At 42.5% G+C, this 14,659-nt stretch overlaps 1 protein-coding gene across 3 annotated transcripts in view; it reads right to left on the bottom strand.

Moving 5' to 3' along the window:
• Positions 1–14,659, bottom strand: part of kdm6a (lysine (K)-specific demethylase 6A) — a 188,355-nt gene that overhangs the window by 62,073 nt on the left and 111,623 nt on the right. For all 3 annotated transcript variants that reach the window (XM_084310621.1, XM_084310622.1, XM_084310623.1), the window contains one exon: positions 5,825–5,951. In XM_084310621.1, coding sequence (XP_084166747.1) covers positions 5,825–5,951 — 127 coding nt within the window. The remainder of the gene's footprint in view (positions 1–5,824; positions 5,952–14,659) is intronic.

The following is a 14,659-nucleotide window of genomic DNA, read 5'->3' as shown; positions in this document are numbered from 1 at the left end:
AACAGGAACAGTGTATTGCACTACCAAAGCTACCTAGCATGTCCTATATGCTCTGTAAATAATAGGGCTGACCTTCAAAGCTTTTTTTGGCAATCGAAGCTTCGGGGCCGAGCTTCGATTTTAATTCGAAGCTTCGAGAGAAAAAAAATATATATTATTTTTTATCTTATGTTGTGGGACTTGTACAGCACTTTCATAAACTTTGTTGTTTTTAAATGTGCTCTATAAATAAAGTGGGTTGGATTAATTAATTAAGTAGCCCCTTTCGTGACTGAGCCAACAAGGTTTCACTCGGCTGTGTGATTTAATTCAAGGTGGATCGCTGATGTCGTTTGAACAACTTCAGATTTCATGGGAACTACCAATCCCCCAAATCAAGAATGTTTAAGATGAATGAAGTAAGATTTTGATTATTTGAAATATGGCCTGTGTAGACTAAACTATGCACAGAATTATGTCAGTCTACAAGGTCCGGATTCTACATGGTCCGGCAATGTAGACCTTGTAGACTCCACTACAGACCAATTATCAGTGAATGTTCATGCATTTTTAAGAAGGGCAACTTCCACAAAAAAACAAAGAACTCACCAAAACATCTCAGTAGCACCTTATCTAAATTTTATTTCCTATTTTGTTTATTCATCCCAGTATCTTTCTTTCTTATGTGTGGAATTCTACAAGGCATGTAGGTGTATATGTATTTGAGGATGATATCCTTCAAACAGGCAATAGTGATGATATAATTTGGGCAGTGCTGAGCTGGGTTACTTTCCTCCAGTGTATTTGTCCCCCGGCCCCACCCAATGGCCCCATGCGCGCACGCACACACACACACACACATTTACATTTAGTCATTTAGCTGACGCTTTTATCCAAAGCGACTTACAAGTTCTGTACGACAAGACAGCAAGAAGGGTACAACTCTATCAGCTGAGTAACAATGTTTATCAAAGTGTTGCGTGTTACAGTGTAGGTTAGTTTATTAGGAAAAGTGCATGACAGTAAGGTTAGTCACGGTTAGATTCTTTTTTAAATCATTTCAGATAATGGTTGAAGAAGTGAGTCTTTAGTCGACGGCGAAAGATTGGACGGGATTCGGCTGTCCTAACTGGGATGGGTAGTTCTCACACACACACACACACAAATCGAAGTAAAAAAAAAAAAATCGAAAACTTCGATATTTTTTTAATGTATTTAAGACAGCCCTAGTAAATAACTATGTACAGATACCGAGATGTCACACCATGTTACCTGTTACCTGTTTATTGCACAATGTTGTTTTTTTATTGGATTCTATTATATGTTGTAACACTGTATTGCACATCGTTGCGGGCAAGACCACCCGCATTTCATTGTATACTTGTATGCCGTGACAATTAAAACTCTTGACTTGAATATCGTCAAATATCGGTATACCACCAAAACTAACAAAAATACTGCAATATGATATTTTGGCCACATCGCAACAGCTGACTATGCACAACAACCGACTTGTTTTTGAAGGGATCCATTAGCCTTGGACACACATCACTGAAAGGCAACAACACTGTACAAGTCAATCATTAACACCATTTGCTGCACCACTGCCAGTCATGGCTCTCTAGTTACTTGCTTCAGTGGAGCCAGGGTACCATGAACCAGTGGAGCCAGGGTACCAAGAACCAGTGGAGCCAGGGTACCATGAACTAGTGGAGCCAGGGTACCATGAACCAGGGTACCATGAACCAGTGGAGCCAGGGTACCATGAACCAGTGGAGCCAGGGTACCATGAACTAGTGGAGCCAGGGTACCATGAACCAGTGGAGCCAGGGTACCATGAACTAGTGGAGCCAGGGTACCATGAACCAGGGTACCATGAACCAGTGGAGCCAGGGTACCATGAACCAGTGGAGCCAGGGTACCATGAACTAGTGGAGCCAGGGTACCATGAACCAGTGGAGCCAGGGTACCATGAACCAGTGGGGCCAGGGTACCATGAACCAGGGTACCATGAACCAGTGGAGCCAGGGTACCATGAACCAGGGTACCATGAACCAGTGGAGCCAGGGTACCATGAACCAGTGGAGCCAGGGTACCATGAACCAGTGGAGCCAGGGTACCATTAACCAACAGAAGAGGAGCTCACATTAGCCTGCACCTCATGAACCAGCAGAAGAGGAGCTCACATTAACCTGCACCTCATGAACCAGCAGAAGAGGAGCTCACATTAACCTGCACCTCATGAACCAGCAGAAGAGGAGCTCACATTAACCTGCACCTCATGAACCAGCAGAAGAGGAGCTCACATTAGCCTGCACCTCATGAACCAGCAGAAGAGGAGCTCACATTAGCCTGCACCTCATGAACCAGCAGAAGAGGAGCTCACATTAACCTGCACCTCATGAACCAGCAGAAGAGCTCACATTAACCTGCACCTCATGAACCAGCAGAAGAGGAGCTCACATTAACCTGCACCTCATGAACCAGCAGAAGAGGAGCTCACATTAACCTGCACCTCATGAACCAGCAGAAGAGGAGCTCACATTAACCTGCACCTCATGAACCAGCAGAAGAGGAGCTCACATTAACCTGCACCTCATGAACCAGCAGAAGAGCTCACATTAGCCCGCACCTCATGGACCAGCAGAAGAGCTCACATTAACCTGCACCTCATGAACCAGCAGAAGAGGAGCTCACATTAGCCTGCACCTCATGAACCAGCAGAAGAGGAGCTCACATTAACCTGCACCTCATGAACCAGCAGAAGAGGAGCTCACATTAACCTGCACCTCATGAACCAGCAGAAGAGCTCACATTAACCTGCACCTCATGAACCAGCAGAAGAGGAGCTCACATTAGCCTGCACCTCATGAACCAGCAGAAGAGCTCACATTAGCCTGCACCTCATGAACCAGCAGAAGAGGAGCTCACATTAGCCTGCACCTCATGAACCAGCAGAAGAGGAGCTCACATTAACCTGCACCTCATGAACCAGCAGAAGAGGAGCTCACATTAACCTGCACCTCATGAACCAGCAGAAGAGGAGCTCACATTAACCTGCACCTCATGAACCAGCAGAAGAGGAGCTCACATTAACCTGCACCTCATGAACCAGCAGAAGAGGAGCTCACATTAACCTGCACCTCATGAACCAGCAGAAGAGGAGCTCACATTAACCTGCACCTCATGAACCAGCAGAAGAGGAGCTCACATTAACCTGCACCTCATGAACCAGCAGAAGAGGAGCTCACATTAGCCTGCACCTCATGAACCAACAGAAGAGGAGCTCACATTAACCTGCACCTCATGAACCAGCAGAAGAGGAGCTCACATTAACCTGCACCTCATGAACCAACAGAAGAGGAGCTCACATTAGCCTGCACCTCATGAACCAGCAGAAGAGGAGCTCACATTAGCCTGCACCTCATGAACCAACAGAAGAGGAGCTCACATTAGCCTGCACCTCATGAACCAGCAGAAGAGGAGCTCACATTAGCCTGCACCTCATGAACCAGCAGAAGAGGAGCTCACATTAGCCTGCACCTCATGAACCAGCAGAAGAGGAGCTCACATTAACCTGCACCTCATGAACCAGCAGAAGAGGAGCTCACATTAACCTGCACCTCATGAACCAGCAGAAGAGCTCACATTAACCTGCACCTCATGAACCAGCAGAAGAGGAGCTCACATTAGCCCGCACCTCACAGACAACACGCTGCCCCTTCCCACACAGACACATTTTACTACCCAGGATGTAGCCTAGCCTAGCAGACACCTAGAGACACAATGTACTAACTAGTGTGTGGATTTACTGTTAGCATGTCTGACCCCAGCAGCCCCAGTTCAACAACACTAACGGAACAGTCATTCAACGTGCAGCATTCACAACGTCAGGGCCGGCCTATGCAGAGTGTAAGCCAGCATACCAGTTCTCGTTTAGCCAATAACATCTTTATCAGCAGGGCTCCAGACTAACTTTTTTCACCACCGTCCCAGAACCATCCCGAAATACAATTTTAACCGTACCAAAGTGAATGTAACAGTCCCAAAAATCAAATGTCGTTTCTTTACTTTGGTTGTCGTCGTCATTGTTGTTATTGCCATAAGAAACACCATTCAGAGAAGGGGAGAATAAATTGATTTAGTCAAAAGGCTCCCAGGTGGAAAGATTTCACAAGAATAATTATGATTAAAAATAAATATATATATATAAATATTTAAAAAAAAAAGTGTTTAACAAGGTGCTAGTATAGGGATATTTGGTCACGGTGCTGTTATAGTCAACCAATTGGAGCCATGTTGATTATTCCTTCCATAGGAAAATATATTTAAATGTATTTGTATTTTATTTCGTTTTTAGTTTTTTTTGTTATTACAAATGTGTGTGTTTATGGTTGAAAATGTTAGAGATAAATAAAGATCAAATCAAATCTAACTGAATAAGTTATCCCTCTTCTAACAAGAAAGAAAAACGTAGTTTAGCTTTAAACTATATAATGTCATTGCGTCCAGAGATTCCACCTTTGATAACTAAAGTAATGACACTTGACTAGTAATGAAACATGTCCCTTAGATCGCGCTGTCCTCCTGGTCGATATTGATAACTGCTGCTAAATTCCAGCGGGCCCTCCTCACTGAATATGGATTCATTGTGTAGCTGAAGTGAAGTTTGCCTATAGCCTGTCGTCTATTTCTCCGCGTTCGTTCGTTTTGATAAATGTAACGTTATGCCAATTAACTCAATTAACTGTTAGTATAGAATCGAATAGAAATCCTTTAATAATCCAGAGGGAAATTCGGCACTACAGAGCAGACTATGTATGGCTCACATTGAACAACAATAAACATTTAGGTCAATAGGACTAAAATCGGAATAACAATATAATAATATTAAAAATAAGAATAAAATAGTGTGAACTATGGATTAATCAGTGGCAGTCTGATACGTTAGTCACTCAGTAACGTTAGCTAGCAATAAGCAGCTATAACTAGAACGCGTCGATAACTGTATACAGTTCCAATAGACTAACATTACACTTCTGTGATTTAAATGTGTCCTCACCTTAGACTCAGGGGTAGTATTGCTGGATGCAGTTCCCTGTTGGTCATTTTGGGTCTGTGTTTATCCTCTTCAAATAGCGCAGCATGTTTGCGGTGATCTCTTCACTGAGAGGATGCCACAGTATAGCGCGTTTTTATTTTTTTTATTTTATAACATTCTGATCTTTTCGCGGTTCTTGTACAGTGGTCTCGTGCCGTGCGACTGTCAATTACCAGCTGTCATTCACTGTGTCAACCAGGGTTAAATACCAGTGGAGAAAGCCTAGGTAAGAGAGATTTCCCTCACCTGTTAACACGTTTTTCTTTTTCGATGAGAGATTCATTTGGGGTGTGACGCTGCTGCAACGCGACTGGCTGATGAGGTGGGTAGGAGCTTGATGCTGGATATAATAATTTAGGACCTGCTCCGAGGTCATCAATTGGCACACATGCGATGCATGCATGCAATTCGTATGGCTGCATTGGGAGGCGGAGATAGTCATTGGATTTGGCAAATCACGGTACGTTTAGACTTCAGTGAACTCTGTCAATTTAGTCAGCACGAGACATTCACCATTTGACAGCAATATATGCGCACACTGACAGTCGGCCAATTGACATTTCCTGTGAAAAAAAAAAAATCCTCTCCGTCCCGTTTGCGTCCCAGCAAAGATTTCTGTTTGTCCCAAATCAATATTTGATCGTCCCCGGGACGACGGGACATCGTTAGTCTCGAGCCCTGTTTATCAGCATTCAAACCTTTCCTACAGCGTGGACTCCCCGAAATATCACCCAACAATCTTACCTGCCAAGGAAGTACCAAGACTGTCCGGAGTTGGGGTCTGCTTCTATCGACTTCTGCAGACACTGGATGGCATAACTGTCCTTGGTGCCTTTATCGCCCAGCTGCTCCACGGTGTGATGCATCCAGCCTGGAGGGACGACAGCAGGGGTCAAGGGGGGGGGGGGGGGGGGGTCAGCCTACAGGATACAACAACACGACTCGAGCGGACCGCTCCGCGACTAGGGGTCAGCAGCACTGCCGGCTTAGCGGCGGCCACCGGAGTATTGTAGCAGCGGCGTGTGGATTAGATGGGAAGATAGCAGCTAAACCCGGTTGAACCCTGGTATAGCCAGCCGGAGGGCTAGGAGAGTCTGTCTGCTGTGTAAGGTCTCATAAACAGAACAAATGGCTCATCTTTCTGAAGCTCTCAGAGGACCGAGGGAGGGAGGGATGGAGGAGGGGGTATTCCTCCCACCCACACATACAAACTGTGGCTTTAAGGTCCCATCTGAACCCACCGCGGAAAACAAGTCATTCCTGATCTCCCTGCACACGCACACACTTCTAACACCTCATACTTAACACACAGTGATGGCCATTGCCAAGCGAACAGGCATTCCCCCGAGGAGACACACACAGACACATACTCCCGTTCCTCCTCCTTAACACCTGTGGCGAGTCTCTGGGGTCACCATGACAACGCTAGCGAGACAGAATGGGAATGGGTTTTACGATGGGGGAGGAGGGGCATTCTACACACTGGAGGGAAGAAAAGAGATATCTGTGTTTGAAGAGTGAAGTGTTGAGGAAGTGTGTGTGTATTAGTGTTGTCACGATACTGGAATTTCAACTTCGATACGATACCTTGAAAAGTATCGATACTTTCGATACCAATTTTTTTTTTTTTTTTTATAATATTTTTTTTTTTTAACAAATTTTGCTTTTGTTGCTGGTTGATTCTCCTCAGCTTCTCTCTGGTACTATACGAGAAGATAAATACACTTTTAAAACCCTTTGTTTATCTTTAGATCAGAGAGAGAGAGAGAAAGAGAGAGTGGCTGCTGGAGATTTTAGGTCTACTGAGCGCACCTTTCTAGTTATGACCCGAAAACAAGGGTACTTGAGAGAGAGAGAGAGAGAGAGAGAGAGAGAGAGAGAGAGAGGGAGATTTCTCCGGAGCTATGCTCGGAGCATTTATTAACGTTACATTTTCAACAACATTGCTGCTAATTGGACACTTCATGGAGGCGGGGTAACGTTGTGTCGAGTTCATGCGTGTACTGGTGTAGGATGGGCTCCGGCTCCGCTCGACCTAACGTTGGAAACGGGGTAGTTGTGTCGAGTTCATCCGTGTACTGGTGTAGGATGGGCTCCGGCTCCGCTCGACCTAACGTTGGAAACGGGGTAGTTGTGTCGAGTTCATGCGTGTACTGGTGTAGGATGGGCTCCGGCTCCGCTCGACCTAACGTTGGAAACGGGGTAGTTGTGTCGAGTTCATGCGTGTACTGGTGTAGTGGGCTCGGCTTGACGTTACTCCGTTTCCATGAAGTAATAGGTGGCCAGCTAGCTAGCATTAAGCTAACGGCGGAGGAACGACAGCTAACGTTAGCTAATAATAGCGTTGTTTACAAACTGAAGACAGGGCTGCGCTGCCCGGCTGTGAGGGGGAGGAGGCTGCAGCAGCAGCTTGTGTCTGTTGCTCTGAGCGAGGAGGAGGAGGAGGCGGAAGGGCAAGGCTCTGGCAGCGCGTCTGTCTGTCAACAACTTGCGGGAGCAAGCCAGCTGGTACCGATACTGCAGAAAGTATCGGTACTTCGGGAAATGAGTATCGAAGCCGTTTTAAATATTCAGTATCGATATGTATCGATACTTCGATATTTTTGACAACACTAGTGTGTATACCATGCTTGATTTATGAGCTGCTTTGATATATATATATATATATATATATATATATATATATATATATATATATATATATATATATATATATATGTGTTCGTATCTGTCACCTTACAGGTTTATATAGGGTTGATCAATAGCCTAAAGAGAAATCTACAGCCTCGTGTAAGTCAATGTCAAACTACTTAAATATTGCTCTAACAGCGCAGTATGTATGCGTTATTGCTGCATGACGCTTCAGTGGTGCCTTACTTTGTTCATACACCCTTTTTGCATTTAATTAAAGTAACAATATTTGAACTTCATATATCCTATATTATATTATATTTGCATTGGATCATGAGGAAAACCATATCCAACAACTGACCAGCCACCCAGGCATCATAAGAACAAGCAGGAAACGGTCCAGAGCCGCAGCGCTAGAAGTGTGTAGCTGATCTTTGCAATGTTCCAAAGCGTCGGTATAGGGCGGCGTAGTGGTTACGTCATTGATGTTTCCCGCGCGGTCCACCCCTCTTGAAATCGCCATGTATTTCTAATGGACCCATTTCTAAATAGACTTGTTTAAAACAAATAAATAGTGCTGTCAGGTGATTAAAAAAATTTATCTAATTAATTACAGGATTTGTAATTAATTAATCTAATTAATCTAATTTTAATCGCATAACCATTTTATGCCTGATATTCTATATTCTATAATCATATTTCAAATTGCATGTGTCCAGATGGCAGAATTCAGTACTGTATCTACAAAACCTTCTGTTTAATCATCTTCCATCTATTAATTTGCTTAGATTTTTCAGGTCTGGTCAATTTGAGCATGGTGTTATTCACAGTCGAAGAAAAAAAATTTATTGATATTCTCATTTGGTTCATTACAATTGACTCAAAATAAGATTTTCATTCAATCAATCACAGCGCAGATTGATTGATTGAATGAAAATGTTATTAACAGATTGCAGAATGGGTACAATACAGTACGGCTCAATACACACAATTGTTAAGGGCATGCAGACCAGAGAAAGACTTTCGTCTTGTTTAGATCAGGGTCCCCCATTTTCAATTCATAATGAATTGTAAGGGTGCAACTTGCACCGTGCAATCCATTCTTTGTGGATCTAGCCCACAGTATTTCTGACACTGGGAATACATTCCCTGAGATTCATAGATGTCCCTAGAATCGGATACCAAGAACATGCAAATGGACCATATTAAAAAAAAAAGTCTGTAAATGTGTATTCTACATTCTCATGGAATGAATGAGATACAAAAAGAAATTATAAAAAAAAAAATTATAAAAAAAAAAAAAAATTGTAATTAATTTTGAGTTAATTTTCATAACGCGATAATTTGCTGTGTAATTAATTAATCTAATTAACGCGTTAAACTGACAGCCCTACAAATAAAGCATGAACATTGGCATGGTGTACCTTTCTGTGTGTATTCATCCACAATCTATAGCTCAACATGAGAAAATTTGCAATTAATCGTAAAGGTAGCAAAATAACAACGTTTATGTTTTCGTTCACTGAGGAACTACACTTCCCTGGCGCTGCCGACGGCGACTGGTAAGTGTAGTTATTTTTAACGACAAATTAAAAACCTTATAACTACCTTTATTTCAACCAAAAATGCTTAATGTTAGTGATAGAAGGGAACTCATTTTGTGCAAAAATGGAAAGCTTGCCAATGTTCATGAGGCAGAATTGTTAACTTACAATAGCCGATAATCCATTTTCCTAATGATAAATCCCTATACGTGATGTCAGACCAGGGCACGAAATTAACTTTTTGACTCACCGGCCAGTGGCGGGTAGATGGGAAGAATCTACCCGCCAAGCATATTTCTTACCTGCCAAATTTTTTTTGATTGAAAAAATTATATATTTTATATAATTTTTTTTTAATAAAATATATATTATATAATCATACTTGTAGTTGTATTATCTGCGAGACATCGCCAGCACGCAATAAGTCAAAATGCTCGCTATCTGCAAACAGCTCCACTGTCTGTGTGTATACTTGAGTAGCCTCCAGCTCCAGCAAGGATTCTCCGGCGCTACAGCTAGACCCTACATTCAGCATGCAAGGATTCCCCGGCGCTGCAGCTGGACCATATTGGTATAATGTTACGGTTCTTTGGTCAAATCACATTCAACATGCCCTCAGCTAGAATACGCATTGAATCAATGTTATAAGACATTGATATCAGGAGCTATCTGTAGCTACTGCTAGCCCGCTAGATAACGTTAAGACAATTTAGTTTACTGGGACATAGAGCTAACGTGAGCTAGCTAACGTGAGCTAGCTAACGTGAGCTAGCTAACAAGGGAACGGAGGTATTATGCACTCGAGTCGACTATTGCTGGAGCATCTGTTGATATCAGCAGCTATCAGTAGCTAGCCAGCTAGATACCGTTAGACAATGCCTCGTCATGTATTAAACTAAAAGTGAATAGTTGACTGGGTCATTATTTAAACAGTAACGGTAGCTCATGGAGGTCCGCTCTAGACTAGAGCAGACTGCCTCTGTGTTGATACGAGCAGAAGCCAATAGTATCCCGCTGCAGGGCTGGGCGGATATGACTCGTTGCCACGTTTTTTTTCAAAATAAGAGTATCATACGAACCGAATGTTGCTAACTGCCGGAGCCATCGATATTATGACTGGAGATGCGCTTGCGGCGGAAATGAGACCCGCACAGATTTTCAAAATAAGAGTATCGTTATGAACTTGGTTGATTGATTACACGCCACACGGCGGGCAGACCTCTCAGTGGGAGGCGCCAAACGTAAAAACTGAGCGCCAATGGCGCTTGGCGGGCTCTAGTTTCGCCCCGTGTCAGACTACACCTCCCTATATTCGCATCGCCTTCTACGCCGTCGCAGGATGGCTACCCTGCCCATCCCGTGTTCCTTTGGAACCTTCGGTTGAGTGTCCTCAGAAAGTAGCGCTACGAGACCGTGCGATGCAACGAAGCACGCAAACAGTGGACTGAACAAACCACAGCGCTTTACAATTTGTTCCTCACATTTGACCCATTCACTCACCGACGGCAGAGGCAACCATGCAAGGTGTCAACATGCTCATCGGGAGCAGTTAGGGGTTAAGTGTCTTGCTCAAGAACACTTCGACACACTGCCCGGGAATCGAACCGGGAACCTCCGGATTACCAGACGACTGCTCTACCTCCCGAGCCACTGTCGCCCCTTTTATTAATGTTTACGTTGGGCAAATCTAGGTCCTTCAAAGATGCAAATCCGTGCTACTTCACAGGGAAGATATTCTGGTATTGGACAAGGAGGATTCTGCCCCGACCTGCCCCCTAGTGGACAGACACGCAAAATACACAGGCAAGTATGTGAACGACGTCTGTCACGGCGCAGCCGCTTGTCTAAACGTACGCGTTGATGCATGAGTATATCAAAGCCCTTTGTCACTCACGGGTGTCCTGAGAGGGACAAAGGGCTTTGATATACTCATGCATCAACGCGTACGTTTAGACAAGCGGCTGCGCCGTGACCGACGTCGTTCACATACTTGCCTGTGTATTTTGCGTGTCTGTCCACTAGGGGGCAGGTCGGGGCAGAATCCTCCTGTGAGTGAGTGAGTGAGTCCAGTTCACCATGCATAGCCCACAGTGAGAGCTCTTTTATAGTACCGCTTTTATTGCACTGCTTTTATCCTGCGGGCACTTTATGCATTGCTTTTATTTTGTAAATTCTCTGCTCATTTTATGCCGGTCTATATTTTTATGATATTCCAATAATGTTTATATAAAGCAAAGACTATTAAAATGATTTATTACATGGCGTTTTCACATTCGCCGAAATGCTTGCTTGTGATTGGTCAATAGCGCGCGTCAGAGGTCAGTTATCAGACAATAATGACCGCTGTGGGACAATAATGACCGCTGTGCGCAGCTGTTCGCAATCAAGCCCACTGACATCAGTGCTGCCGGGGAAGCTGCCGGCGATGACAGGGGGCGGAGCGACGAGCGGAGTGTTGCGAGTCGATGTAAAATGAATTAGGTATATTGTTAGTAAGTTAGCCATGTAATAAGCGGGATAGTTTATAGCTATACTCGATCATTGTCGCAAAATAATTTACCTTCACTGACGTTTAAAACACCTCGCCGAGGCGGCTCGGTATTTTAAACTCCGTGTCGGTGAATTATTTTGCGACAATGCCCTCGTAGCTATACATTATCCCTTACATAGCCGAAACGTATTGGAAGATGTGTTTTTTTTATTAACATTTACTGATTTTAACATATATTTATGCCAATTTTATGCCCATAATATGCTTATTAGGGATGGGTACCGAATTCGGTACTTTTGAGGTACCGAACCGAAACACGTCGGTACTACCGAGTATCGATTCAAGTGAGATACAGAAAAGATTTTTTTTTTTTTGCTTTTTCTTTTCATGTCAACGTTCACACGCACATTATATGCTTACCTAGGATTTGACTTGATTCAACAACAAAGCAGTCGGAGCAATGGCAAGCCGAAAACTGTCAAAATTGTAGTTATTTGAAGTTTGGATTATTTTTTTCACGACTGAGGTAGGTAAATAATTTTTTTTGAGACTAAAGTACCGAAAAAAGGTACCGTTGGGTACCGGTATCGATTCACAGGTACCGGTACCGTATCGGTTCAAATGTGAAAGGTACCCATCCCTAATGCTTATGTCTATTTTAGGTCTACATTACTGCTGTGAAGCACTTTGGGCTACAATTCGTGTATGAAAGGTGCTATACAAATAACGATTATTATAATTATGATTATGGTGTAAGTTACTGCATGCCATGGAACAAAGAAATGCAGCAACTTTTACAGTACATTTCCAATTAGTCACTTTACTTTTCTTTAAATAGATTAGCACAGTCATTTAAAGTAAAATGTAATCAAAGTAACAGTATGTCTCCACATGAACCTGGTAGCTCCTGGGCTTTCAAAGTTCAAACCTAAACATGCAGACTGCATCAGCATAGCACTATATTTAATAGTTGCTTGTAAACTACTGTCCAATAATGTTTATATAAAGCAACCAATGACTTAAAATTATATAGCCGTAACTTATTTGAAGATTTGTTTTTAGATTAACATTTAGAGAGAGACTGCTGGAGTTCAATGGCTTGTAATAATCTGTTTTTAAGTGGACATTTCTCCATGTTCACATTGCATATGTGGTTAAAGGAAGAAGGGTATTGGTTATAAAATTACATATGACAAGAAGATTACTGCTTTTCCAGTTAATTTATGTTGTCCTGCCCGCCAGTATTTCTTTAGTACCGTTTTATTTTTACTAGTAAGTTCAAAATAGCCAAATAATGTTGTGATACCAGATACAAGTCAGGCAACCATAACCTAGTAGCTCATAATTGACCAGTGACAGTGAATTGGAAAGCATATAGTATTTATTAACACATGTGCAAGCCAAAGTGAAGATCACACAAGATTATTTGTGTTCACATATTTAATATATAAAATAATAAAAGTAAATATCAAAATATCTTAGCCCCATTAGTTGACTTTTGCAGGCACGCTAATTATTTAAGCTAGTAAGTAATACGGATCATATGGGACTAGATAACCCCAGAGATCCATTGGTACGAAGCATGCCAACTTGTTTGGAAGGGGGTTAAATAAAGCTGCAAAGTTAGGCAACATTTTGTTGAGGGGGGGGAAATGCAGGGCCACTTCCAAAGGGGACCTTTTACCTCAACATATCTGAATGAAAATGAGTCCCTAAACAGTATTGCATTGCAAAATTTGGGTATGACTGGAAAGCTGAACCTCTTTGTGGATCCGATGAGCCCAAATGTATTCATGCGTGATGATGTTAGTTCCCACAGTAGCCATTTCAATGTAGTGAGACCACATTCTTTTTTTCTCACTGTATAAAATTACCTATTGTTACCTCCAGCATAATCACAGCCTCGTGAAACTTTACAACCACGGACTAGAGACGTGGGCCATTCAGAGGTTATATGGCGTGCCTAGGTACATTGAAAATAAAGGGCGGATTCTGAGCCATTTTCAGAATAGAACAGAAAAAGAAATTGCAGAAATCTCAAGATGTCAAGTGTTTGATACCAAATCACAGCATGAATCTGCGTAACAAAATGGTACCAACCCCAAAATTGCTGCAACAACTTAATTGAGCGTGGCAATGGCTATCATTTGGCATAGATATAATGTCCCAAGCCTCTATACCAGTGGTTCTCAAACTACGGGTCGTGACCCAAAGTGCCGTTGTGGGCAATTGGCAAGTGTAAAAAAAAAAATATCACTATATATATATATATAGTTGTTCTGTTCTGGCAACATATTTTGGCAAAATATGCCTAGTTTTATAAATGTGTATTGATAACATAGTGCTGTAATTACATTTTATAATAAATATGCATGATCAAGTTCAACAACATGTGCTTTTATTTTGATATTTCTTAATTCCATGATGAAATTCCACGATACATTAAGTGTGGGGTGGCCAAAAAAATCCTAAATAAAATGGGGTTGTGGTATATAAAAGTTTGAGAACCCCTGCTCTATACACTTGAATAGGCGAGATTTAAAACACGTTTAGACATAAGACATAATATTGATATACAGTGTTGAGCTGCATCTGAAATGATTCCTTGGGGTCACAGTTTTTCAATGGTGTATGGCACTTGTATGTGACTTGTGACACCTACTGCTGACTTTGACCTTGACCATGGAACCACTTTGAAGAAGTCTTAGGGCTTAAGTGGTTAATGACCCCTTTTGCTTTTGTTTCGACTCATTTTCCCCCAAAAGAATTTGCACAGTCCTAGTACCTTTCCCACTCTCTGAAGATAGTTGATCATGTTCACAAAAAATAACAATAATAAAAAGAATAGCCAAACTTGCAAATTCTCATTGAAGTTCAAACCGGCAACGCCCCTGCCAGTGTCCATTATACTAG

The sequence above is a fragment of the Notolepis coatsorum genome, assembly GCF_963971535.1.
Source record: "Notolepis coatsorum genome assembly, chromosome: 3".
Classification (NCBI taxonomy): domain Eukaryota; kingdom Metazoa; phylum Chordata; class Actinopteri; order Aulopiformes; family Paralepididae; genus Notolepis; species Notolepis coatsorum.
This window is presented reverse-complemented; position numbering and strand designations above follow the sequence as displayed.